This window comes from Colletotrichum destructivum, chromosome 4 (genome assembly GCF_034447905.1).
Source record: "Colletotrichum destructivum chromosome 4, complete sequence".
NCBI classification, from domain to species: Eukaryota; Fungi; Ascomycota; class Sordariomycetes; order Glomerellales; family Glomerellaceae; genus Colletotrichum; species Colletotrichum destructivum.
In genome coordinates this window covers 1,989,407-2,014,631 of record NC_085899.1, presented here as the reverse complement: position 1 = coordinate 2,014,631, position 25,225 = coordinate 1,989,407, and the positions used below count along the sequence as shown (strand labels likewise).

The window sequence follows — 25,225 nt, the reverse complement described above, 5'->3', positions numbered from 1 at the left end:
AGCACGTCATCGTCCAGCTCAGTTCCAACGTTACAGGAAGAAAGTACTGAGTACATTTTCCAGCTGGTATGCATTTGCCTGCGTGTTTGCCGAGCTCCGTCCGGGCCGTGACCGGACTCGGATTAGCGTTGGACTCAGCGACTGTGTCGGCCTCCACACGCTGACGGTGAGATAAGGATTCAATTACGGATCCCGTGTCACAACTTCGTGCATCATTGGGGAGGGGGCTTCGTCGACGCTCTGTTGCGCCGTCTTATGTAATTGAGTATTCGACTTCCTATTTCATCAAGCACGACATACCGCCTCAACCGAGCCGAGTGAACAACACGGCACCCCCTCTCTGCATACTCTCTGTCTCGTGGCTACCCTCATCCCTTTTACAAGCATTCTCATGCACATTTCGCGGCCGACAACGATTCGAACGTCGGGTTGTCTCATCCATCACAGAGTGAGGTTGTAACGCTCATTCCTCCTCTTCTACCCCCACCACGGGAATCGACCTCGAGTTTGCAACCCTTGGCGGCCCTCGTCGGTTATCCTTCGCATAACGCTCGCAATCACCACGTGAAGAAGTGAACATGGCTCCAGACCGGGGATACCGCGACGATGAAGGCGGGCACGATGGTCACAGTGTTGTCAGATCTAGCAGTACTATTCAGATCCACGACGCCAACACTGCGAACACCCTTAAGCAAGGACCCGTTATCAACGGCCGCAGCTTCACTCTTCGCGGTGTCCTTGTGGGCCTTTTGGTCGGCCTCGTCATCTGCTTCTCCAACATGTATTTTGGCCTACAGACTGGATGGGTAAGCACCATGACCATGCCGGCCAGTCTGCTCGGCTTCGGCATTTTCAAGGCGCTTTCTCGCCACCTGTTGTTCCCCTTCAGTCCTGTCGAAAACGTACTCGTTCAGACCGTGGCTGGAAGCATGGCCATCATGCCACTCGGCTGCGGGTTCGTTGGTGTGGTAGGTCTCCCTATCAACCGCTCTTCCCCTGCTGCCTGCTGCAAAATGTACGGGGAAATGGTCCAGACCGGTGGCTGACACGTTTCTTCAGATTCCCGCAATGAACTATCTCCTAGCTCCCGAGGAACAGGGACCCCTCAACATCCCTCTCTGGAAGCTGGTCCTCTGGTCCCTGGGCCTCTGTTACTTTGGCGTTGTCTTTGCTGTCCCCCTGTAAGCTGGCCGCGAAACCTTTCATCGAGCAAGTCCATTTAATCAACAAGATAGTCGACGACAGGTAATCATACGCGAGAGGCTGCGCTTCCCAAGCGGCTTCAGCACTGCCGTGCTCATTGGGGTTCTTCATGGCCAAACACGCAAGGCCGGTCCCGATGCCGTATCGGGTGGCTTTGCAAGCCTGGTCCCGGATCAGGATGGCAAGTCGGACCCGGCACCAGAATCTGTCCATGGTGATCCTGCAAACATTGCAGACCCCGAGAACGCCAACTTCGATGGCCCGGAGAACGGATCTCATGACGACTGGGCGCGGAACATGAGGCTACTGCTAATATGCTTTGGAGTCTCGGGCCTCTACACACTCTGCTCTTACTTCTTACCTGCGCTGCGGAACATCCCCGTCTTCGGCAGCCAGGCTGCTGGGGTTTGGTTGTGGACTTTGAATCCAAGCCCGGCCTACATCGGCCAGGGCATCATCATGGGTCCCGAGACAACTTTGCACATGCTCTTCGGCGCTGTCATTGGATGGGGTGTACTATCCCCCTTGGCCAAGTATCAGGGTTGGGCGCCCGGCTCCATCGATGACTGGGAGACTGGCAGCAAAGGCTGGATCGTGTGGGTTTCTTTAGCCATCATGCTTGCTGATGCCATCGTTAACCTTGGGTACATCGCCTTCCGGCCCCTGGCGCAACGGTTCCGCAGCGAAGGGATCACAGGACTTTGGCAGCGAATGGTGGATCAAGGGCAACAGTATCTGGGGACTGGACACGGTTCGAGCCAGGGCTACTCGGCTTTGAACACAGACGAAGACGGAGAAGCAACAAGCACCTCCAGGCTTTTGCCGGGGGCGACACAAGGCCCGGCCGTGCTTCGCAGAGCGTCGGCGTCGACAAATGATGGTTTCCGGTTGGATGAGGCAGACGCACTGCCGGAGCAGCAAATCAGCAACAAGGTTGTGGCTGTCGGCTTAGTATTGTCGATCCTGCTTTGCATCACGACCATCCACCTAGTTTTTGGTGACCTTGTCCCGCTTTACGCGACCGTCGTCGCTGTTCTCATGGCGCTCCTTCTCAGCATCATGGGTGTCCGAGCACTCGGCGAGACGGATCTCAACCCCGTTTCTGGCATTAGCAAACTTGCACAGCTCTTCTTCGCCCTCATCATACCTCAGTCGCATAAGTCGAGTGTGTTAATCAACCTAGTGGCAGGCGCCGTGGTGAGTCTTCAACAATGACATCCCTGTCTTGTGGTGTGTGGGCCGTTGCTGACAATTGCCATAGTCCGAAGCAGTATGTTCATCTCATCGATGGTCTCTCTGTGATGCAAGCTGACATGCCTAGGGTGCCTTGCAAGCGGGCGACCTCATGCAAGATCTCAAGACAGGCCATCTTCTCGGAGCTGCACCTAACGCCCAATTCTGGGGCCAGGTAATTGGTGCGACGGCAGGCGCCATCGTCAGTGCCTTTGTGTACCAATTGTATACAGCGTGAGTCCTGCCTGCCGTCTGTAAACGGCAGACGTGCTCATCTGCGTGAAAAGCTACTAATAATTCCATTCTAGAGTCTACACCATTCCCGGTGATCTATTCCAGGTCCCCACAGGCTACGTGTGGATATTTACAGCCAGGTTGGTCACAGGCAAGGGCTTGCCGCCCATGGCTCAAGAGTGGGCACTCGGGTTTGGCATTGTCTTTGCCATAACCACTTTTGTCAGGGCGACGACGACTGGCAGGGTGTGGCGGCCGCTGGTGCCAGGAGGCATTGCCGTGGCGGTTGGTCAGTGGTTGTAGAGGCACAGACGTGATGCACTAGCACTGACAAAGCCTTAGGAATGTACAACGTGCCATCTTTCACACTAGCCAGGACAGTTGGCGGTATGCTCAGCTGGTACTGGATCACAAGGCGAGGCGAGTCGAGTACGCCGCTGATTGTGTTGGCTTCGGTAAGCATACTTTGAAGTTTGTGCATGAAGAGACCTTTAACTGACGCATTTGGTTTTCAGGGATTCATTCTTGGCGAGGGGTTCCTCAGTATCGTCAACCTCATTCTGCAGAGCCTCGGCGTACCACATTACTAGGCCTGACATAGGATAGCATTTACGGTATGTGTGATGTTCCGCAATGTCCGAGACTAGGCCTTGGAACTAAGTAGCATATGAAGGCGGGAACAGACGCGTCTGAAGGTAAAGAGTGCGGAAGAGAAGGAAAGGTACGAACGGGGTAGGCTGCACGAGGATTGACAACCAAAACTAGAGACGCGGGATTAGAGCCTGACTTGGTGATAGTAATGACAGGGTTGGTAGCTTGATACAGAGTGTTTTGTTGCGAAACGGGACAGCACCGAATAACTTCTCATCATGTAAGGAAGGTGTCTATCAGAAAGTCAAGGCATTTGCAGTGGCGTTGTGCAGTCAGAGAAAGTATGGCGCTTTTATTCAAAAGTCCATTGGCCTCCGAGGGGCGTGTAGGTTCCATCATCTCTTCAGCGCATAAAAGGCTCGATAGCTTAGAGGCAATGACGAGCAGCGGAAGGTTGTCGTCCTTCCCCCCTAAAAGCTGACGACAACAACAGCGTAGCCCTCCGGATATAGATATCGCCTACAACCGCCGTGCATGGGTTGTGTTGTGTTAGGCCAATCCCCTCTTGTTGTTGGACGATTTGACGCTAAAGTTGCAATGACACGAAAAACTACAGAAAATAAAAATAATCCCACCTTTAAATCAGCAAGTCAGGCCAGTCAGGTCGGGCAGGCAATTAAGTAGGCACTTGCCTGCATCTGCTCCTGCGCCATCCAGATCTTGCCTTGGGCCCCAGCACAGTCCCACACAGCTTAGATGGTAGGTGAAAAAAAAAAATATCCGTCTCACAATTCATTCAACTGCCACTCCCAACCAAAGTCTGTTGAACCCGAGACCAACCGAGCCCAAATACGGACCAAAGCACGGGAAAGTTGTACCAAAAAAAAAAAAAAGAAAGACCCCCAGGTAGAAATAAGTGAGTAGAAACACCATCTTGTATTTCATACTCACAATATTATTCAGAGCCTAACGGGTCGGACCAGGAAAAAGGACCAGCGCAGACTCCACCCCTCCCTCCCTCATCGCTGCCATGGTTCAGGACGACATCAAGAACAAGGGTCTCGCCGAGTCCGATGTCTCGTCGGATGAGTCCGACTGGGAGGACGCCGAGCCCGAAGAGGAGGAGACTGTAACTTTCATCTCACTGCTAGATGACTCCATTTTCCCCAACATGAACGCCATGCTGCAGCACTGTCGCGAGAAGCACAACTTTGACCTCCTCGCCGTTCGTCGCCGTCTCGGCCTCGACTTTTTTGGCACCGTCAAGCTTGTCAACTTTAGTAACCTCCCCCCTCCTCCGCCTCGTCACTAGACAAACAAACATCAAACCCTATCCTCTGACCCAGGGTAATAAGGAGGTAGTGCTAATAATCGCCACCAGTTCGCCAACGCAGTCATGACGGCGCTGCCCTGCCCGAGGTCATATCCGCAGAGGATATTGCCGATGATCGGTTCATGAAGCCTGTCATTGATGATGATGCCTTAATCATGGCTCTCACCGAGCTGAACTTGGACGATGAATCGTCAGGGAACACTCAGCAGGCCACTTTGTCGTCTTCTGCGCGGGAAACTCAACTCGAGGAGGAATTAGAGAAGCTCAAGTCGCAGTTCGCCAGCTACCGTTCTGCTGTCGAGCAGACCCTTGACCAGCGGTGGGGAGATGACGCTGCCGTTACCACCCAGAGCGAGAAGTCCCGTGACGTCGACGATAAGGGGGCTCGGAAGGATGAGTCTCAGTACTACTGGGAGTCTTACGCCGCCAACGGTACTTTCCCAATTGCCCCCGCCTTCTTTTTATGATGGTCGTTCTGCTGACAAAGTTCCAGACATCCACGAGACCATGCTTAAAGACAAGGTCCGAACGGACTCCTACCGTGACTTTGTCTATAACAACAAGTCTCTTTTTAAGGACAAGATCGTCCTTGACATTGGCTGTGGAACTGGTAAGTGTTTCTTAGGACTAGAAACAATTGGACCATGCACGGGCTGATCGACCACTGCGATATAGGTATTCTGAGTATGTTTTGCGCCAAGGCCGGCGCGAAGCAGGTGTTTGCCGTTGACAAATCGGACATCATTGACAAGGCCCGGGAGAATGTCTTTACCAACGGGCTCGCCGACAAGGTCACCTGCATCAGGGGCAGGGTTGAGGACATTAGCCTCCCCGTCGACCAGGTTGACATTATCATTAGCGAGTGGATGGGCTACTGCCTGCTTTACGAGGCCATGATGAATAGCGTCCTTGTCGCCAGGGACCGCTTCTTGAAGCCCAACGGCCTCATCGCGCCGAGCATCTCAACCATATGGACGGCCCCCGTCTCGGATCCTGAGTACATCACCGACTTCGTCACCTTCTGGGATGACGTCTACGGCTTCGATATGAAATCGATGAAGGCCGGCATCTATGACGAGGCTCGCATCGAGATCATGCCCGAGGACTGTATCTGCGGCACTCCCTCGCAAATCTCATACATTGACCTGCACACCGTCAAGATCGAGGACCTCGACTTCGAGGCCCAGTGGAAGTCGACGCTATCCAAGGATATCCCATCGATGGACGGCTTCCTGATCTGGTTCGACATATTCTTCACTACTTCTCGCAAGGATGCGATCCCGGCAGGCCTTCAGGTCAAGGCCGGCGAGACGAGCGTGACCCGGCCCGGCGAGGTGGCTTTCACCACTGGGCCATCAGGTCCCGACACCCACTGGAAGCAGGGCTTCCTGATGAGCAAGTATCTGGAAGAAAACATTGGTGCCAAGGCTGGAGATGAGGTTTCCGGCCGCATTGTCTTCAAAGCGCCCGAAAACAACCCCCGCGCGCTGACCATAAGCAACACGTGGACTACGCCCGCCCAGGAGACGAAGACACAGCTGTGGAAGCTGAGATAAGAAGGCTGCTCCCCTCAGCGAGAGATCGCTATTTCAAGACAGGCAATGAGACGCGATTCGTGGTGGTTTATTCGGGGATAGATGCGAACAGATTGAGCGCGCTATCGTCGGCTTGAAAACGAAACGCCGCTCCTGGAGACCATCGCAATAATCTCATCGTACCCGTCTCATTGTGCGATGAAGTGACAGAGCCAAATTTCAGGTTTATGTGTGCAAGGAGTGCCAGTCGCAAATGACAATCTCCCGATGCAAAGCTGCTGGTCGGCCTCCCACCTCGGAAATGGACGAGTCTGTATGACACGCAATGTCCTAATATGCGCCCAGCGAACAAAGCTTGCCAAGTGACCTTGAGTACAGTGGTGACTCGAATGCTTATACCTATAGAGGAGTCCCTGCACAGAATGTCCTTCATGCCTTGGACCTATTTCCCATCGTCGCTCTTAGCCTCGTCTTCTTCATCATCTTCGTCACTTTCTTCCTCGTCGCTATCTTCGTCCTCATCGTCGCCGTCGGAGACGGTCTCTCCGAGTTCCCTGAGCTTTGCCTGTATAAGCATTGCGTTAGTTCGAACTCCCAACAAATAACCAGGCCGGGCTGACTGACCTTGTATTTGGCCACCTTTTCCTCGAGGTCGCCAAATACCATGAGTAAATCGTCAAGCTCATTTTGCGTTGTCTTTCGGTCTTCCTCGGCTTTCTTAACCGCCATGTCGTCCTGAATAATGATTTAGTAGCGGCTCCTTTCACAGCCAATCTCTTCGGGAGCAGATCTTACCTGCATGGCCTTTTCCCGAGTCTCACGCAGGTCCTTTTCAAGCTGCTTGGCGTTGGCCTCGAGTTTGACTACAAGGGTCTCCTGTTCTCGTGCCTTCTCCTCTAACTCTTCCCGCATAGCTTGTATCTCCTGCAGCTTCGTCTTCTTGGCCTGTATAGAGGTTAGGATCATGTGGGAGACCTGCCTCTTCTGCCTGCTCACCTTCATGAGATCAACCTCAAGTCGGCTGATAGTAGCCTTGAGGTCTGCCATGTCGGCCTCGGCCCGGTGGCGGACACGATCAGCGTCTGACTCAGCTGTCTTGCGCGCTTGCTCCAACTGCTTGCGATGCTCCTCCAATTGTGAGGCTGCTTGTATCTTGGCAATCTCCTGAGCTTGGTCGATCTGTTTCCTGAGCTCTTGCTCCAGAGCCGTGACTCGAGAGGCGGCATCCCTCTGGACCTCCTCCAGCCGCCTTTTGTGCTGTTGTTCAAGAGCTGCGACATGAGCGTCTGCCTTTCGTTGAGCTTCATCCAACTGTTTCTTGTGCTGTTGCTCGAGTGTTGCGACGCGGGACTCTGTCTTTCTTCGGGTTTGTTCGTCTTGCTTTTGATGTTCTTCCTGGAGAGACGTAACCCGGCTCTGCAGGTTTCTGTCGAGAAGGTCAATAGCTAGCAGCATCACGAAAGAAAGATGGTACTTACCGCAGCTCTGCATCGTGCTGTCTTTGCATACCCTCGTTTACTTGCTTAATTCTAGCCAGCTCCATGGCAGTCGTCTCCCGAGTCCGCCGATGATCGGCTTGTTCTTGGCCAAGTTGACGGCCAATCGTCTCGACACGTACTTGCGCTTCCTGCAAAGCTTGGTCCTTCTCCGTTAACTGAACTCGAAGAGAATCGACGAGTTCCCGCGAAACACCCTTCTGAATGCCGTTCGAGACTACGGAAATCTCCAACCCAGGATCCCGGTCAATACTACGGAGAATGCGGCTATAATTGTCCTTAAAGAAGTCGACAAACGTAGCATCAAAGTACACGTCGGGCAGCTTGCCCGAGCCCAAGTTGCCGAGTTTTTGAGGAGTGACTTCAAAGTCCCTTATAAGCGGGTCGCTTCTCAACTTGGACATCTTGTCGATATACCGCTCGCGTCCCATACGGGAGAGGAGGATGTTATGAAGATCGGCCCGGGGAATCGGCGAGTCCTTGGTCGAGAACTCATACAGCACGCCAAGTAACATGGCACAGAGCCCCTGAACAACATCGCCAGATGGGTATGGGTGGTTCACTGCCTGGATAAGGCTCTGGGTGTTGGACCCCTCTCCCAGAAAGTCGTTGACGGCGTCCAAGTCTTCGAAAAGCCAGCCAAGGAGCAGCATCAGATACCCTACCACAACCCGGCTGTCTTGCTCCCGGTTCAGTCCGGAGATGAGATGCGCAGCAACAGTCTGGATACTCGTGACGACTTCCTCTCCGTTCTTTTCGTCACCTTCGGTAACAGCCATGGCCATGCTCTTGGCCTCCGAGTTGTCGAAGACGAGATGCAACATGACAGTGGCAGCGAACCAACTGCGATAGGGGTTGGCCACCGCGGCATCGGAGGAGGGCCGCAGCAGCACCGTCAGCACATTGGCTGTCTCGTCGGCTCCGGTATCGTGTCCCTCGATGGCCCTCCGGAGGAAGTGCAGGCGAATGTTGTCGTGGTTGTAGAAGTACGCCTTTAGACATTCGCATGCTGCCAAACGCAGATCGAATGCCTCCAAATCCTGCACGCCGAGAGTAAGATCCAGGAGACCGTCGATCACGTAAACTTTGACTATGCCGTTTGCTTGACCAGCTTCGGCTGATGTGGGGGCTTCGAGGGGCGACGGAATTTGAAGCTGGGCGAATCCCTCCTGAAGGCTGGAGCTGCCCCTGATGATGTCGGCACAGGTTACTAGAGCCTGCGATCACAATCTTAACATGATAGCGCCAATAGACCAATGTGACGGGAGAGACAACCAACCTCTGCCTTGATTGGAAGCTGGGCTACGTGGCTGAAGGCCAGTTGGAGGGCATGGTACAACAAGCCGTGTTGCCAAAAGGCAAGCTGGTTCTGCGGCGTCCCCACGGCCCCAGCTACTAGAAACAGACGAACGACTGCCAGCAGTGCATAGATATTCCGATTGCGTTGGGTCTGCGCCCAAGCAGCAATCTCCGCATCCTCCCGCTGGGCCTTTTCTGCACCTTCCAGCAAGACGGCCAAACGACGGATACCCCCCGACTCGCGGAACAGGGACTGGTTGGAAGGATTCCTCCTGAGCAGGTTTGCGATTAGAATCAGACAGTCCTCCACAACACGGTCGCCTTCTGGCAGGGAGCCTTCCAATGATATGATATTGAAGAGTCGGTCGAAGGCATTTTCGAACGCGACGAGTTTCTGGATGTCGGTCGACGAGGGAGTGAGGAATGTGAGAAGGGTGATGGCTTCGTTCCTCACAGCTTCGCGATTGTCGTCAAGAACGGCTACTAGACGGGAAATGCCGAGAGGGGCCGTGAAGACGCACTCTTCCGTTCGCTCAGTTCGGGCAGAAAGGATGGCAGTGAGGAGCTGTAGAGAGTAGAGTCTCGAGTAAAAATCGGTCGAGTCGAGAAAGTCGAGCAGTAATGTTATGTTCTCTTGGCGCTGGGTGAACTCGTCAGCGAGCCATAGGGCAATCTCCTCCGAGGCTTCTGGGCTGTCTTCGTTGGGGCTGAAGAGCATTAGCAAAGTCTCAAGGACCACCTTGACGGTGTCGACATCTTCTGCATCCTTTCTGAGGCTGCCTATGAGGCTGCGAAGTGCTCCAGAGGCGACAGAAGCGGGAAAGTCTTTGGCAAAGCTGCGCAAGCCAAGTATAGCAGCACGGCGATCCTCGAGTAGTGTGGCCGAACTCAGGCGGCCGCTCAGAACCGTGATGGTCTCACCGACCGACTGCTTCGCTGGAGCAGTGGGAATGGAAAACATGCTGTTTTATCAAGCGCCGGCCATTGGAAGCTTCAGCAAGGCCATGGGCAGAGTTGGAGGGAAATGAGGCAGAGGCTTAAGAGGAGGCAGTTGTAGACAGGCCAGATCATGAGATACGACCAGCCAGGGGCCTAGATCCATGTCATGTACCTAGGCAATACCTGTCAAGACCAACGGCGACGAGCTGCACCCACCAACTGCAGTCTTATTAGCTCCAGCATACGGATACACTAGGCCATATTGCTTCCCTCGCCACTGCGATAATTCTAGAGTCTGCTATTAGCATAAGATGTTCCAAAAGGTTTATTTACTAAGACACAAACATAGATATAAGGCCGGAAAACAGATTATGTATCTAAATACCTCCCTAGTTGCGTTGGAGCTACAGATAAGGTATCTAGCACTAAGGCCGAAGGCACACTGTAGGTAGATAGCTCCCTTCCATGATCGTTACTTATTGGAGCCTCGCTAGTCCCTTGACCTACCTAGGTAAGTATGTCAAGCACTGACAGTGCGGATAATTGCGGGCTAATGTAGAATTTTCTGCACTGTAGCCATATTACACTACCATCAGAGGGCGTTGCTATCGTCTGCACAGTGTCAAGATACTTAGTCTCGAAACGATGCATTTCTCGTGCATATGTATTATCTTATCGCACCTTGGCTGGCTCATAGCCTTGCACCTCACTGTTGCAAGTAGACGCACAACGCTTGGTACGACGGACAAGATTCCATCCAGAATTTCACCCTAGCAGAAGATCATTGTCCTTCTTGTACAGTAGATTGAGCTCAGTACACTACTGTCGCTCGTCATCGAACGTCTGCTCGCTCGATATTCGCGCGCAAAACGCAGTACGCTTCAGCCCGCTTTCGTTGCCTTCTCCTTCTTTTGCGTTCACGAAGCCTCGGTGCCTCTTCCCTCACCAATTGCGACTCGCGACTACGACCGGACACTGCGGCTGTAACTGTTCGCGGCCTGAGTACTGCAGTAGAGCAGAACACTTGAAACTACAAAAACACAGCATACATGCGCCAAACGCCTGTTGCGACGTCTTCTTGCGACACAAGAGCTACCAGCTCACCTCATTTTCTGTACTGGAACCAAGAGACAGCCTGAAAAGGTCGATAAAACGGCCTCACTTGATCTGCTGTTCGTACACCGTATTGAACAACCGCCAAGATGGGTATCCCAGCCGCTTTTCGATGGCTGTCCAACAAATACCCCAAGATCATCTCGCCCGTCATTGAGGAGCAACCGGTCAAGATGGAGGATGGCTCCGAGATTCCAGTCGACACCACTGGACCAAACCCCAACGGTGAGGAGCTTGACAACTTGTATCTCGACATGAACGGTATCGTCCATCCTTGTTCTCATCCCGAGGATCGCCCGGCTCCCAAGGACGAAGAGGAGATGATGCTTGAGGTCTTCAAATACACCGATCGTGTTGTCAATATGGTACGCCCGCGCAAGCTGCTCATGATTGCCGTTGGTCAGTTATCTTCTCATCGTCTTGTCTCACAGCATGTTGCTGTCGTCCGCTAGCCACATAACTAACTTGTAATGTCACAGATGGCGTCGCCCCCCGTGCCAAGATGAACCAACAACGCTCTCGTCGATTTCGATCTGCGCAGGAAGCCCAGGAGAAAGAAGAGGATAAGCAAGAGCTTCTTAAGCTGTTGAAACAGCAGAATGGCGGTGTAGTGTCCGACGACAGTTTGGAAAGCGTCACGAAGAAGGCATTCGACTCAAACTCCATTACTCCCGGAACTCCATTCATGGATATCCTGGCGGCGAGTCTGCGATACTGGTGCGCATACAAGCTCAACACGGATCCGGCTTGGGCCAAGCTCAAGATCATTATTTCCGATGCGACAGTCCCCGGCGAGGGCGAGCATAAGATCATGAACTTTGTGCGGTCTCAGCGCATATCTCCCGACTTTGACCCGAACACGCGCCACGTCATTTACGGTCTCGATGCCGATTTGATTATGCTTGGCCTCGCAACCCACGAGCCTCATTTCAGAGTTCTGCGTGAGGATGTCTTCTTCCAAGATAGCAAGGCCAGGATGTGCAAGCTGTGCGGCCAGAAAGGACACGAGGCTCGTGCCTGTCGCGGACAAGCCAAAGAGAAGGTTGGCGAATTTGACGAGCAGGAGAAGAATCTTGCTCTGAAGCCCTTCATCTGGCTTCACGTCTCCATTCTCCGAGAGTATCTGGCCGCAGAGCTCAATGTTCCAGGTTTGCCCTTCCGGTTCGATCTGGAGAGAGCCATCGACGACTGGGTCTTCATGTGTTGTTTTGTGGGTAACGACTTTTTGCCTCACTTGCCAGCGCTTGAGATCCGAGAAAACGGAATCGACACCCTGACAGCTATCTGGAAGGACAACCTACCCTTCATGGGCGGTTATGTCGTCAAGGACGGCCACGTTGACCTAGGTCGTGCGCAGCTTATTCTCAATGGCCTGGCAAAGCAAGAGGACGCTATATTCAAGAGAAGAAAAGAGACTGAAGATCGGAAGGAGGCCAGCTTCAAGCGGAGAAAGCTGCAGGAAGAGCGCAACCCCAGATTCGCCAAACCAAAACAAGTCGACAATGCGGCAGCAGGCTTGACCTTGTTCCCAGCAGCAGGAGGCCCGAATGGTATCACCCACGATATGGTGGTTGGCCGCTCGTCCAACATGAATGCCAATACTGCCAACAAGAGCGCCGCAAGCGCCATTCGCGACCAACTCAAAGGCTTGATGTCCAAAACAGAGCCTGGCCAAGCAGCCGACGCTGGCGAGAAGGCGAATGGGGAGGTACCGAGCACTCTGGACCAGAAGTCTGTGCTTGGTAAACGAAAGGCCGAAGAGGCGGCAGCGCAGGCCGGCTCGACTCCGGCTACTGCGACGGGCCCAAGCACACCATCTGCTGCCGAAGAAGCTGCAGTAGACCATGTTAGGATGTGGGAGGAGGGTTATGCCGATCGATACTACGAGCAGAAGTTCCACGTTGACCGCAGCGACCACGAGTTTCGGCACAAGGTTGCAAGGGCCTACGTTGAGGGCCTGTCATGGGTGCTTTTGTACTATTTCCAGGGCTGCCCGTCTTGGGAATGGTACTACCCGTACCACTACGCTCCATTCGCCGCAGACTTTGTCGATCTTGACAAGATGGAGGTCCAGTTTGAAAAGGGCCGCATCTCGAAGCCGTTCGAGCAACTGATGAGTGTGATGCCAGCCGCTTCTCGCAGTGCGCTGCCCGAGGTTTTCCATGACCTCATGTTGAACGAGGACAGCGAAGTCATCGACTTCTACCCGACCGAGTTTGAGATTGATCTGAACGGAAAGAAGATGGCGTGGCAGGGGGTGGCCCTTCTGCCTTTTATTGAGATGCCGAGATTGTTGGCCGCCGTCGAAAAGAAGTACCCTCTGCTGAGTGCGGCAGATCAGGCACGCAACGGTGTAGGCAGAGACGTGCTGCTTCTGTCAGATGCCCACCACGAGTTGTACGATGAGATCACGACTGGGTTTTACTCCAAGAAGCAGGGGGCCCCCACTCTGAAACTCAACCCGCGGACTAGTGACGGGCTGGCCGGTAACGTCGAGAAAATACCGGATTATCTGCCACACGGGGAGTTAGTGTATCCCTTGGAGCGTGGAGGGATGCCTAACCTCGACTACGACAGGTCCCTAAGGTACGCCGAGACTCCAACTGCAGGACTGATTGATCTGTAAACTAATACTTGAGGCAGGGTTTGGTACACATTTCCAACAAGCACGCACCCTCACAAGTCTATGCTACTGCGGGGTGTCAAGCCTCCGGCTCCGGCCTTGGACCGCAACGACATAGAGACACTTAAAGGAAAGTCGAATCGTTCCGGACGGGGCTATGGCGGCGTCCCTTTCCAGCGCGGCGGCCACCACGACGGCGGTCGTCGGGGCAACTTCAGCTACGCTCCCGCCGGCGGGCATGGTCGTCAAGACCGCGGACCCCCATCTCACTCGAGCAACGGCAACTATGGACATGGACAACATGGATACCAGCCACCTGGACCACCACCGATCCAGTCGTCGTGGCACCCTCCGCCGCCAGGGCACCCTGGGTTCGGCATGGGACTTCCTCCGCCGCCGCCACCCGCGGGCTACGGTAACGATGGGCGAGTATCAAATGGGTCGTACCGCGGAGGCGGCTATGGCCAGAATCAGAACTACGGGCCACCGCCACCGGGACCCAACTCTCACTACGGCCATACTGATGGAGGTCAGCAGGGAGGTCGAGGCGGCTACCAAGGCCGTGGTGGTTATAGCGGTGGCCGTGGTGGTAATTATGGAGGAGGTGGCGGCGGCGGAAGATATAACGGCGGACGCAACAATTACCGGTAGATGAAGGACAGAATTTTTGTGTGTCTGGCCGGGGACGGCCTTTGTATGCGAGGAAGTCCCCCATCCAGTATGCAAGGGGCGGGGGCTTAGGAAACATTGATCATTGTGTTCTGTACGAATAGTGCAGACGGACACGAATAGTTGTAAGCTGTTGAGAGAGAAATGATCGGTCTTGAGGATGGGAGCCTACGACAATGTGTGAGATGTTTAACACAATAAACACAGCAGCTGAGACGATGTGTTTGTGTGGGCATTAGAGACTGTTAGCCGATGGTTGCAAATTGAAGAATTCCTATTGTCGGCATCTTGCCCAGTTTACTTCAGCCAAGTCCGAAGCAGGAAGTGAGTGATTGGGACTCACTGGTAGTATCATTTGTTAGGTCAAAATGGGATGCCCAAAGCAGTTAGTCTTCCCTTTCCAGCCGCCTGGGCTCGATTGCTTGGGGTACCTACCTACCTAGGTAGGTAAGGTGCCGACATATCTAGGTGGTAGGTACCTTGCAGACAGCAGTACGTACCTTTTCTTTTTTTTGGTAGGTGCAGGGCATTTCAACATTTGGGAGCCCGTCCCCGCTCCCCACCATCTCCCAACGCCTGCCTCGCCATCAGTCAGTAATATTCATTTGAATTGCTCCAAAGGGCACCTCCTGTGTAGTGCTCCGTAGATCAAGCTGCCTATGGCAATTAGGCCAGACAAATTCTTTTGATACGGGATACTGCTCATGGCAAGGTACGCCCCATTGTTTACAATTACGTACAATCGATAGTGACGACGACCTTCGACATCCCATATTTCGATTGCCTTGTCTCTCTCGCGACGCAAAGTCCACTTACCTACCAATCGACTAATCAATCGGACAATCTCAGACAAGAGGCACTTGTCACCCCTCCCCCCAAAAGCTCTGACCGCGGCCGACCGTTTGCATCCATTTCCTGGGAGAGCGCGCCATTCGTCCACAGCTTGGCTCTCAACTCCTCCACCTGATACAAGTCATACATCAACACCGACCGATACATGGCTGTTGTCCGAATCCGGTTCTGTTGCCGTGCCCAGTCCTGTTCGTGCCTTGTGCCGCCGACAGTTTGCTAGCTCTAGTAGCAGCAAGCCAACAATCGCCTCTACTACGGCTATCCGACGCTTCATCCCCCTCCCGCACCCACCATCGTCGCCTTTGCCTTCACCCTACCTCTCCGTACCTACTTCTCCTCCTCATCCTCAGCCCTCGCTTCTACCTACATACGACAATTATTCTGCAACATCGTGGCCAAGTCTCAATCTGAGCTTGAGGACGCAGAAAGACACTGGGTGCGCGCGTGCGGTCATGAGCTCTATTGTTCTGAAGCGCAGAAATGAACGGCGACGCTGGTCTCGTCGGCTGCCTGGTCGATAGGCTCGCCACCAGGGTAAGTCGTCCCGCCACGGACTTCTTTTCAATCTTGGACCTTTCGCTGATGTTGTCTTCTCTCTCTTTCCCTCTTCAGCTCCCCCACAGGACAGGAACCCACGGACAGGAGCTTCAACAGGACGAAATCGTCCTCATTACGAGGTCGACCCTTGTCAAGATTAGCACTTCTGCACTCGCCTTTGTGCTCGACTCCCTTGTCGCTCTCCTCGAAGATATAATACGAAACTACAAGGGCATCCCCCCACCTACACACCCGCCACACGTACTCCTTTCCGAGGTTTACGTTCTCGCTTTGGCTGCCGACTGCTGTACCGCCCATTGGGACCACGTCAAGGCCCAGGGCTTACGCCAACCTCCCGTCGGCACCGACCCCCGCCGCGTTGCCCCGGCCATTGTCCCCGAACCACTGGACGAGGGTCTTGTCAACCGCGTATTCGACTTGGTCAAATGGCTGGTTGAGCCCATCCCCGAGGGCTACGTTTTACCGTCCTCTACCATTCTCGACGACACACCGAGACATACCGATGGTGTAGCTCGCTCTACAAGCGGTCTTCCCTCCCCCCTCCCCGTTGACGCTGATGCTTCCGAGGATGATGACGCTCTACCCATTACTCAACTCGCCGTATTGGAGCCGTGCGTGAGGGTCATTGTTGAATACGTCACGGCCTCGACCTGGTCTTGCTCCTTCGACTATTTCAGAAACGTCGTGTATACCGTCCGTACCGCGGCCGTTGTGCAGGCCGCCCCCGGTCAATCAGCTGCTGCACCTGATGACGACAAGGCCTCCCTAGCGGTGCTCAAGATCTTGTCCTTCTTCTGGGTCGATGCTCAGAAGCTCGGACTCATCATTCAGGAAATATGTTCCAGCTTCCTGCATTTCCGAAAGTCCTTCCAGAACACGGTGGCCGTTGTTGCCCCCTTACTCATCACTAGGTGGCTTGACCGACATCCCCATGAATTCGTGCAGCAACACACTCTACACAAGCGCCTTGACGGCGGCGCTGACACTTTGTTTGACATGACGCAGACCGTTGTTGATAATGGTCGTAAGAAGGGAATGCTGTACCCATTGCAAACGACCCTACTCTTCCTTCTACCCGACGTGTTCGAAGTGGCTAGTAATCTCCGAGAGGCCAAGAGCAGTAGCATGGCTAAGAAAGTCGGTTTCTTGGACAACCTCCGGAAAGCCCTCAGGAACAAGAATGAGCAAGCCGCGTATTCCCTGGTGTCTTTGCTGAGAGCATCGCGTCACTTCATTGCGGAAGATGATGCAGCGCTGGTGAGCTACGCCATGGATGTGCAAGACGAGGTCCGCGAAGCCGTCTTCCGCCGGGGTAATGACTCTTCCTTGTTCGACCAAGATTTGATGACTGCAGCTTTTGTGAGCTTGGCTGAGCTGAGCCTGGACAGTTGTGTCGACTCGCTCAGCCAGTCGTATCTCAGTCTATCTTCGCCACAGGCCTTCAAGACGGCTGTTGTGCAAGGTTGCCGTTATTTTGCGCGCCAGAACGACTCTCAAGTTTATGAGCAACTCTTTGCAATGGCTGGACCGTTTATGCGTACTCAGCTCAAGGTATGTCAGGCGAGATGTGCTATTCTCGTTTCCTCTTCATCCTTCCCCTCGGACTGGAGGCGTTCTTCATTATCGTAGCCGTTGTTATGCAGACCAAGATAGTGACTAAGATGATAGGCCGTTGCGGATCTACCGGCAGAATCCACTGCCGTAGCTCTCGCGTTACCGCGACGTGACTCGAATCTTCACTCCTTTACGAATATGGCATGTGATGTTCTCAAGTTCTTGGACGCCTCGCCTCGCTCCCTCTTTGATGGCGACGGACAAGCCGAACCTACTACTGGCGCTGCCGACGAAGATGTCTTCTTATCCTTCTTATCGTGCGTTGTATCTGCCAACCCTACCATCCGAAGACTTGCCACCGGCGTTGCGAAGCGCCTCTTTTCAGACAATTCCATCTTGGATACCCTCCACTCCTGTGGCAGACTGACTTCTGCAACACTGAAGAGGGAATTCTGGAGGCGCAGGTATGACGATAGAAACTCCTCACGCAGACTGTATTACTGCACCTTGGCTAACTTGTCTTTGCAGCTCGCTGGTTCTGCTGAACATGTGCAATGATGTTACATCCGATGGAGACGGACCAACTATCAAGGCCATCCACGAGTACCTCGAGGCTCGCAAGTTTCTGCTGGCGTCACTGCGTGTGAGTTGTTGCTAAACCGACTGAACCCTGTCACGTATCAACTAGTTCACGACATTAACGTGACCTCATTTCGCTTTCAGGAGTTGTCAGATATTCCCGAAGGCGTTCCCGAAATCGAGGCAGCCTCTTCTAGGCTTGAGACGACCCTCCTCGTCTCGTTGTGTTCTGCCGATGTCGAAACCTGTCAGACAGTGACAGCGTGTATAGGCCTCTTCTTTGAGGAGAATAGCCTCGTCGATGTTGCCTCGGACGCTGCCAAAGGGTTCGCCACGCTGCTTCGCAACGGCGAGGTGTATGGCGAGATCGCCTCCAGAGCTTTCAGGTTCACCGGGCTCGTGGCTTTCCAGAAGAGAGTTCGTGGTCTGCTCCGTCGTCTGCAATACCCCACGAGCGGCATTCTCTCGGCGTGGGAGTACGGTTTTGAGAGGTGGCTGCTTCTCTCAAGGGAAGTCTCTATGGCGCCAGTTGATGCTGTTGACGAGAGAACGTTGACTGAATGGCGAAACTACTCGGGTTTCCTTGCGTCTCTGGGGGGCATTTGCACTGCAAACCAGGCAATCATCCTCGAGGAACCCACTCTGGGCGTCTTGAGATGGATCGACAGGCTTCCTTCAGAGAACCACGAAGAGCCTCTACTTGGCAGATATCTCAAGCTCAGCATCCAGCTCCTAGGGTGCGCAAGCGTTAGGATCAGAGAGGCTACCCGGGAGGTTTTGTCGAGCGAGGTCTCGTCTACGCTCTATCAGTCCCTCTTCAAGGCTCTTGAATCCGAACTAGAGGTTCTTTTCACGGGGGCATTGGCACCGAGCGATAAGGCGCAGGATGTCGAAATCATTTTTGCCGAACAAGCTATTTCACTTCTGAAGGCGCTTGTGGAGCGTCTCGAAAGTCCCTCGGATCTGGGTGCCGCTTCGGCCATACATCTCGGCGCCCTCGCACTCAATTTCGCCAAATTTCTCGACGGCGTCAGTGACAGCACCAACACTTTGCGGGTGAAGATCAAGGTCTGTCAATTGTGCGAGGCTGTCACGAAGAGAAAAGAGCATCTGAACCTTAGAGACGATGTGCGGATCAGGAACCAGCTCCTTGAGTATATCTTCGGTTGGATTGCTCGGCCTCGTTCTCCACGGCTCGACTCAACTACCAGCAGCTCGGGCGGTCGTCTTGATGAGGTTGTAAGGGTGCAAAAGGACCTCGACAAGGCGTGTCTGAAGTCGCTGGCCGAACTTACGTTCCGCCTCCCTCTGCAGCCTGGTGAAGGACAGACCGATGCTGGCACAAGCGAGCTCAAGTCGCAGATGTTCCACACATATTTTAATCGCTTCCTCTCGTTGCTCAACCACGAGTCTCCCGAGGGCGCCAGAAATGAACTCATGGCGGGCATGTCAAGTCGAGACGAAGGCGGATCCTCCTCGGAATATGCCATCACCATCCTCTCGAATCTGCTTAGTGCCAATATCGATGTCGGCCTGAAGCACTCCTTGAACATTGGGTACCACGATAACGTCGAGATCAGGACAGCATTTGTCAAAGTCCTGTACAACATCCTTATCCAGGGCACAGAGTTCAGCAATCTTACAGATGCTGCCGTCAGCGAGAAATACGATGAGTTGCTTGAGGTATGTGACAGCTCATAATCAACGCGTGGTCAAACTGCAAGGTCTCACATGCTGTCTAGCTTCTCACCAAAGACATGACGCTTGTTGCCGCCATGAGTGCCGTGTGTCCGAGCAGTGAGGTTGACGAGCTGACCGTCTCATTGCTTACCATTTTCGAGCACCGTGGTCTCAGCTTCGAGCTACTGGAAGTCCTCATAAAGCAAGAGATACAGGAAACAGGTAAGATGACCGTATTTCTGCTACAAATAGTACAAGGCCGGCAATTGATCATGCTTGTTGGACGTACAGATAACGAATCCGAGATTCTCCGAAGGACCTGCGTGGCAACTAAGATGCTTTCCGTTTACGCCAAGTGGAAGGGGCAGCCGTACCTCAAGGCTACCTTGCAGAAGGTTGTTGAAAGGCTGATGCTCACCTCCAAGGACTTGGATCTCGAACTGGACCCAGCCAGAGTCGGCTCTACGGATGAGCTGCAGAAGAACGCTCTCCAACTGCGTATTGTGGCTAAGGTGTTCATCGACGATATTTGTGCCTCGTCCTCCAGTATGCCGGCTTCATTTCGCAAGATTTGCAACATAGTAGGTCTTCCCCAACTGCGCGCCACGGCTTGATGAAGCTTATCATCTGATACTACGCTCCTAGATATCTACTGCAGTGCTTCCGCGGTTTCAAGAGGCCAAGTACACAGCTGTGGGAGCCTTTGTCTTCCTCAGGTTCTTCTGCCCAGCTATCGTTGCGCCCGAGGTCGAGGGCCTGGTCTCGACAACGCCTTCCAAGGAAATGCGTCGGGGTCTTCTTTTGATTGCCAAGGTTATCCAGAACCTCGCAAACAACGTGCTCTTCGGGGCTAAGGAGCCGTACATGTTCCCCTTGAACGATTTCCTCACCCAGAACATATACCGCGTCACTACTTTCTTGCGCGAGATATCTGTATGTATTCCCATCAGCCTGGCCTGTGCAATGCATCCTCTCCCGGGTACTAACCATACTGTAGGTACCTCCTGAAAATCTGGAAACCCCGCCCACCATAGAGTCATTTGACTTCGGCTCATGTGTCGCTTTGCATCGGTTCTTGTATGATCACTGGGATCACATGCGGCAGAGACTCGTCACCCAAGAGCGAAGGGACTTTGTGCGGTCGCCAGCCGAGGTATCTCGGGGTCGATCACCTGTCCTCGAACCTCTTCGCAACCTCATCACGAATCTGGGACCGCCGCCCTTGGCCGTCACCTGGAACAGGCCACAGATCTCTTCAAACACTCCACCGTCGTACTCACGTTTCCAGAACTTCATGCTTCGGAACGCCTTTCGTAGTACCGAGTCCTTCATCACGGCTAGGGCCGTGTACGACGGAGGCGAGAGCAAGGTGAGAACAAGCCAGAACTTCTCAATCGTCGTGGTCTGTCGCAGCAATAAGCTGACGGTCGTTGACAGGATTCTTTGTCCATTATATGTATCATTCTACGACATATCGATGCCGAGAACATTGATTATGATACTCTGTTGTATTGCTACTTGAAGGTACTGTTTGGACCCTATCACCTCCCCCCCCCCCCCCCCCCCCCCCCCCGCGAGAACAAGGCGAGGTCAACTGCCTGGCCGCGTCGAATAGTTTTAACTCACTGTTTTTAGATTGCAAGCCGTCTGTGGCATAAGCCCTTTGGTCTGCTCATCGATGCCACTTGCTACAATGGCCAAAACGAGCCCCAGGACGATCTGTTCAAAAAACTCGAACAACTTACACCAGTCGAGCTGTCCAAGAACCTCGTTAGGATCTATGTGTACAACATGAATAGCGCATTCAGGTAAGCAACTATTCAAAGCGCCGGGTGCCACATGGTGTATAGAACAACGGCGGACACTGATGCACAACAGGAAGTGTTTTCGGAGGCTGCTCAGAGTCTCTGCGAAGAGTGATAACAGTGTTTTCAATCCAAAGAACGTTGACTACCATTTGATTGGTAGTTTGCAAGATCTGCAAGCTCACTTCCACCTCAGCCAACTTCATCTCCCCAAGGAGACGATTAGCGTCGTGACGGACACTCGGTATGTATTTCAGCCTATTACTCGGCTGTCAAAGACAAAGGGCAAAATCGAAGTAGTCATCAAGGTCGGCAGCCAGTTCGTACAAGTTACGACCACCAAGAAACAAGAGGTCTTCCCTGGCTACCGGCTCAGCACCACCGTCAACGACATCTTCAGACTTGGCGAGGTTGAAGAAGCACCCACGTCAATTCAAACAGAGGACGACTCAGCTTTCGGCCTGCGTGCGGACAATGGCAAAATTGTCATGTACTTCACCAGCCCCAAAAAGGCCGACGTGCTGCAGACGATCCGTGGTGCCAAGGCTAAATATGGCAAGGACACAAGGGCACACAAAGCCTACGAGCGACTGATCCGTCCGCAGGATGTGCCGGGCACTCTGCTCAATCTTGCTCTCACGAACCTGTCAAGCTCAGACCATGTGTTGAGACTTTCGTCGTACAACCTACTTGGAGCCCTCTGTAAGGCATTTAAGTTCGGTGCAGCTTCGAATTTGATGTGCACTAAAGGTATGCTGCTATCTCATCGCCCTCTTGTGGCCTAGCTCGTCCCAGACATTATCCCTTCCTTGCATGAACGTATGCTAATGGCTTCAATGCAGACGTTTCTGTTCCGATGGACCCTTCTCATTTCATCATCAAGATCAGCCGGCAGTTGGCAACATCCGAACCACAGCTGACATTTGACTTCTTGACCGAGTTTTTCGTTGGCTGGGAGACCTTCACAGAGGAGCAAAAGCCCCTCAGCCTTGCATACATGGCACCATGGCTGCCGGGTCTACGGACGGCAGTTTTGGCAAATGAGCCAGACGCCGAGAAAGGCAAGGAGAAGATTGCCGCCTTGTTCCGGAAACTCATTGACGTCGCCATATCGGACCACGGCCTGACATACACACTGGAGCAAGTTGTCTGGCCCGCCATCTATCAGGACGAAACGATACTTGACATCTTTCTCGAAGAGCTCATGAGAGCAGCACTGAGTTTTAGCTTCGCCGAAGAACCAATGGAGGCTTTGTCCTCCATCGTCTCCGGCATGGGCAGCATCACACTGCGTGGAAAGGTCATTTCCCGGCTGCGGAAGGCGCTGAACCGTTCTTCACTTCGACCCACAAAATACTTGCCCGACAACGCCGTCTGGGCCGAAATCTGTGTCTTGCTCCATTTCTGTCTATCGCTGTCTTTCGACAACGGGGTCCAGTCTCAGCTGTACTTGCCCGAGATATTCCACATAGTCACCATCTTGGCCAACACCGGCGCTCCAGAGGTGCGCTTACTTGTTCACAGGCTCCTCGTGAACACTGTTCATGCAGCCTGTACTTCTTTCAATCTCGACGACACACGATTCAACAAGCTTAGGGGCAGCTTGGACTTTCTCAGCGAGCCCAGGAGCGAAATATTCTCGGCGCCGCCTCCATTCTTGCGCGACGGCGCCTCTATGTCAACGACACAGGATGCTGGGCCTTCGCTTACTGCCACCGAGAACCTGGCCGCTGTTCTGTTTGAGGTCTGCTCTGTTGCGGCACCTTCAGTCGACATTTCCAACGCCTGGAGGTCTCGATGGATGAGCTTGGTTGCTAGCACTGCTTTCCAAAATAATCCAGCCATCCAACCTCGGGCTTTCGCTGTCATGGGTTGCTTAGCGCGGGAAGAGGTGGATGACGACCTGCTCTACCAAGTACTTGTTGCTTTGCGGAACAGTGTAGGTCGCTTGGGTGAGGATACCAATAGTGACATGCTCATCTCCATCGTCACATCCTTGTCCAAAATGATGGCAAAACTACCATCGGCGTCTCGATATGGTCTTCAGCTCTTCTGGCTTGCAATATCTCTCCTACGACTAGTCCCTCCGGCGCTGTTCAATTGCACGGCTCAGTTCCTGGAGGCGGTCATGACTAACATCAGTACAGTAGGAGACTTAAGAGGTGACAAGATGGGCCCTCTACTACTTCAGGGTCGGGTCCAGCTCGAGGAGGCTGCTCTGCCTCTGGATGATGCTTACGGCATTCACTTTACGGCCGAGAACTTTCATTTCGCAGTCTGCGCTTGTCTCGCCCGCGGCCTAGCCGACACCACAACCAAGACCAATGCAACAAGAGTGCTGTCAGCCTTCTTGGACATGGCCGGCAATCCTGTAGGAGGTGTAGGCCATCCATCAGACGACATTTCTCGATCACCCTACATGGCTTTGATCCTAGCACGAACTGTAGGGAGCGACGAGCTCAGGGACAGCCTATGGCTTGCTGGAATTAACCCTCTACTGTTGGGGGATGTGACTGGGACACAACGATATGAGGACCTTGGCGGCATGAAAGACAAAGATCTCCTCCTCAACACGGCCATTGAGTTGATTGACTTCCAGTATCTGGAGGATGCGCTGCAGAACCGGACCCTTCGATGGTTGACTGAGCTCGCAACAGTTAGACCGGCCGTCATTATGCATCTGTAAGCTGTATTTATTCGCACCTTGGATAAACTCATCCTGTACCGACCACTAACATTTCTCTAGCTGCGGCCCTATTGTCTCCATCCTGGACGATGTCCTCCTGCATTGTCAAAACTCATCCACGTTAGAGTCAGCGCAGTCGCTTCTACATGCTCTCACGTCGAACCCAAAGTTCGCTATAGCATTAGACTCCACTACTGTGCTGAACGACATCCTTGAGGACATGGGCTTCAGCGGGCTGTGGCGCTCATGTTCCTTTAATTTCAGTCAGGATCAAGATAGGAAATGTTTCCTTCTTACAGAGAAGCTTATAGAGGTATTTATAAGTCCTTAAGTTATATCTACTTTAATATTATACTAATAGTAATACAGCTTATTATAGTATAGTATAAACATATACTATAGGAGGATTAAATAGGCTTATATTTAATATTAACTTTTTATTACTTTCTAGTCTAAAGTTTTCTCTTTTCTAACTTATAAGCTACTTTTATTAATAATAATTAGTGTTGAATGGACTTTATATGTGCACGCAGGTACTAAAAATGTAGGGTGAACTAAAGATTGAATATCTGTGACTGTCCTTTCTAACTACAGGATTGGGGTCGTACGAGTTCGTCCGGCCTTAAGTTATTTAGGCTAAGCTAAGTGATAATTCCCCTGTATATAAGTAAGTGCTGCACAATCTAGTCTGTGCACTCTGTTCCTAAGTTGTAGGTGTTGTATAGTTATATAATTATATTATTCTAATAATTAGATTATATACCTATATAATATAAGAGATAGAATTTCTACTTAAATTACTAAAAGTAAAGAGGCTGCTTTATGCTATACTGAGATACTATAATGTATATACATAGTAAGTAGCCTATTATAGTAAGTAGCCTACTTTCTTCTTCCTCTTCTATACAAAAAACAGCCTCTATTTATAATGTCTTAAAAATAATACCTTAATACTAATATACTAAAGAATTACTATATTATAAGACTTATATATAATTAATAAAGATAACTAGCCTAAAAGAAATAGTAACTCTTAAATAAGTTATTAATACCCTTTAGAGTACTATTATATAAAAATTAATGTATATTTAATAACTATAGCAATAATAACTTATTAATTACTACAATAGGTACTAATAACTTTGCTTATTCTAGCCTTCTAACATTTATAATTAACTTTTATGCAAAATATTACTAATTACCTCTTTTATAGCTAAAAACTACCTTTTACACTTATTATAAT

The 25,225-nt window shown here is 52.4% G+C and overlaps 5 protein-coding genes across 5 annotated transcripts; 4 read left to right on the top strand and 1 right to left on the bottom strand.

Moving 5' to 3' along the window:
• The first annotated feature begins 227 nt into the window (after positions 1 to 227).
• CDEST_06507 (Putative oligopeptide transporter, OPT superfamily) lies at positions 228 to 3,688 on the top strand. Its single transcript, XM_062922666.1, has 9 exons — positions 228 to 968; positions 1,060 to 1,181; positions 1,236 to 2,400; positions 2,465 to 2,473; positions 2,525 to 2,670; positions 2,745 to 2,959; positions 3,013 to 3,125; positions 3,186 to 3,284; positions 3,344 to 3,688. Exons 1-8 carry the CDS (start codon positions 579 to 581, stop codon positions 3,258 to 3,260), a joined length of 2,235 nt encoding a protein of 744 aa, XP_062778717.1. The 5' UTR covers positions 228 to 578; the 3' UTR covers positions 3,261 to 3,284; positions 3,344 to 3,688.
• A 603-nt stretch (positions 3,689 to 4,291) lies between these two features.
• Positions 4,292 to 6,150, top strand: CDEST_06506 (Putative protein arginine N-methyltransferase, Zinc finger C2H2 superfamily; the record flags this gene model as incomplete). The annotated part of the gene is made up of 4 exons (XM_062922665.1): positions 4,292 to 4,541; positions 4,643 to 5,026; positions 5,088 to 5,204; positions 5,270 to 6,150. The coding sequence occupies 4 exons, from the start codon at positions 4,292 to 4,294 to the stop codon at positions 6,148 to 6,150; spliced, it is 1,632 nt and encodes a 543-aa protein (XP_062778716.1).
• A 169-nt stretch (positions 6,151 to 6,319) lies between these two features.
• CDEST_06505 (uncharacterized protein) lies at positions 6,320 to 10,027 on the bottom strand. The gene is made up of 6 exons (XM_062922664.1): positions 8,905 to 10,027; positions 7,608 to 8,842; positions 7,126 to 7,555; positions 6,925 to 7,074; positions 6,754 to 6,864; positions 6,320 to 6,694 (listed from the first exon to the last, which is right to left on the bottom strand). Exons 1-6 carry the CDS (start codon positions 9,883 to 9,885, stop codon positions 6,572 to 6,574), a joined length of 3,030 nt encoding a protein of 1,009 aa, XP_062778715.1. The 5' UTR covers positions 9,886 to 10,027; the 3' UTR covers positions 6,320 to 6,571.
• A 540-nt stretch (positions 10,028 to 10,567) lies between these two features.
• On the top strand, positions 10,568 to 14,536 carry CDEST_06504 (Putative Zinc finger, CCHC-type, 5'-3' exoribonuclease, xrn1, helical domain-containing protein). Its single transcript, XM_062922663.1, has 3 exons — positions 10,568 to 11,375; positions 11,456 to 13,562; positions 13,620 to 14,536. The coding sequence occupies exons 1-3, from the start codon at positions 11,066 to 11,068 to the stop codon at positions 14,248 to 14,250; spliced, it is 3,048 nt and encodes a 1,015-aa protein (XP_062778714.1). The 5' UTR covers positions 10,568 to 11,065; the 3' UTR covers positions 14,251 to 14,536.
• Positions 14,537 to 14,854: 318 nt separating this feature from the next.
• Positions 14,855 to 24,494, top strand: CDEST_06503 (Putative Rho GTPase activation protein). Its single transcript, XM_062922662.1, has 15 exons — positions 14,855 to 15,654; positions 15,733 to 17,229; positions 17,347 to 17,696; positions 17,761 to 17,875; positions 17,956 to 19,494; positions 19,554 to 19,713; positions 19,783 to 20,072; positions 20,137 to 20,424; positions 20,489 to 20,860; positions 20,929 to 21,015; positions 21,127 to 21,299; positions 21,370 to 22,046; positions 22,139 to 23,978; positions 24,043 to 24,295; positions 24,352 to 24,494. Exons 1-15 carry the CDS (start codon positions 15,601 to 15,603, stop codon positions 24,364 to 24,366), a joined length of 7,710 nt encoding a protein of 2,569 aa, XP_062778713.1. The 5' UTR covers positions 14,855 to 15,600; the 3' UTR covers positions 24,367 to 24,494.
• Positions 24,495 to 25,225: the final 731 nt, after the last annotated feature.

Bases quoted from the DNA above. Each gene is read 5' to 3' on its own strand.
- CDEST_06504 (XM_062922663.1), top strand. From the start codon at position 11,066: ATGGGTATCCCAGCCGCTTTTCGATGGCTGTCCAACAAATACCCCAAG. The intron at 11,376-11,455 runs GTCAGTTATCTT...GTAATGTCACAG, and splicing joins GCTGCTCATGATTGCCGTTG to ATGGCGTCGCCCCCCGTGCC. The intron at 13,563-13,619 runs GTACGCCGAGAC...TACTTGAGGCAG, and splicing joins GACTACGACAGGTCCCTAAG to GGTTTGGTACACATTTCCAA.
- CDEST_06503 (XM_062922662.1), top strand. From the start codon at position 15,601: ATGAACGGCGACGCTGGTCTCGTCGGCTGCCTGGTCGATAGGCTCGCC. The intron at 17,230-17,346 runs GTATGTCAGGCG...CTAAGATGATAG, and splicing joins TTATGCGTACTCAGCTCAAG to GCCGTTGCGGATCTACCGGC. The intron at 22,047-22,138 runs GTATGCTGCTAT...GCTTCAATGCAG, and splicing joins GAATTTGATGTGCACTAAAG to ACGTTTCTGTTCCGATGGAC.
- CDEST_06507 (XM_062922666.1), top strand. From the start codon at position 579: ATGGCTCCAGACCGGGGATACCGCGACGATGAAGGCGGGCACGATGGT. The intron at 1,182-1,235 runs GTAAGCTGGCCG...TCAACAAGATAG, and splicing joins GTTGTCTTTGCTGTCCCCCT to TCGACGACAGGTAATCATAC. The intron at 3,126-3,185 runs GTAAGCATACTT...TTTGGTTTTCAG, and splicing joins CGCTGATTGTGTTGGCTTCG to GGATTCATTCTTGGCGAGGG.
- CDEST_06505 (XM_062922664.1), bottom strand. From the start codon at position 9,885: ATGTTTTCCATTCCCACTGCTCCAGCGAAGCAGTCGGTCGGTGAGACC. The intron at 8,843-8,904 runs GTTGGTTGTCTC...TTGTGATCGCAG, and splicing joins AGCTTCCAATCAAGGCAGAG to GCTCTAGTAACCTGTGCCGA. The intron at 7,556-7,607 runs GTAAGTACCATC...CCTTCTCGACAG, and splicing joins CAGCACGATGCAGAGCTGCG to AAACCTGCAGAGCCGGGTTA.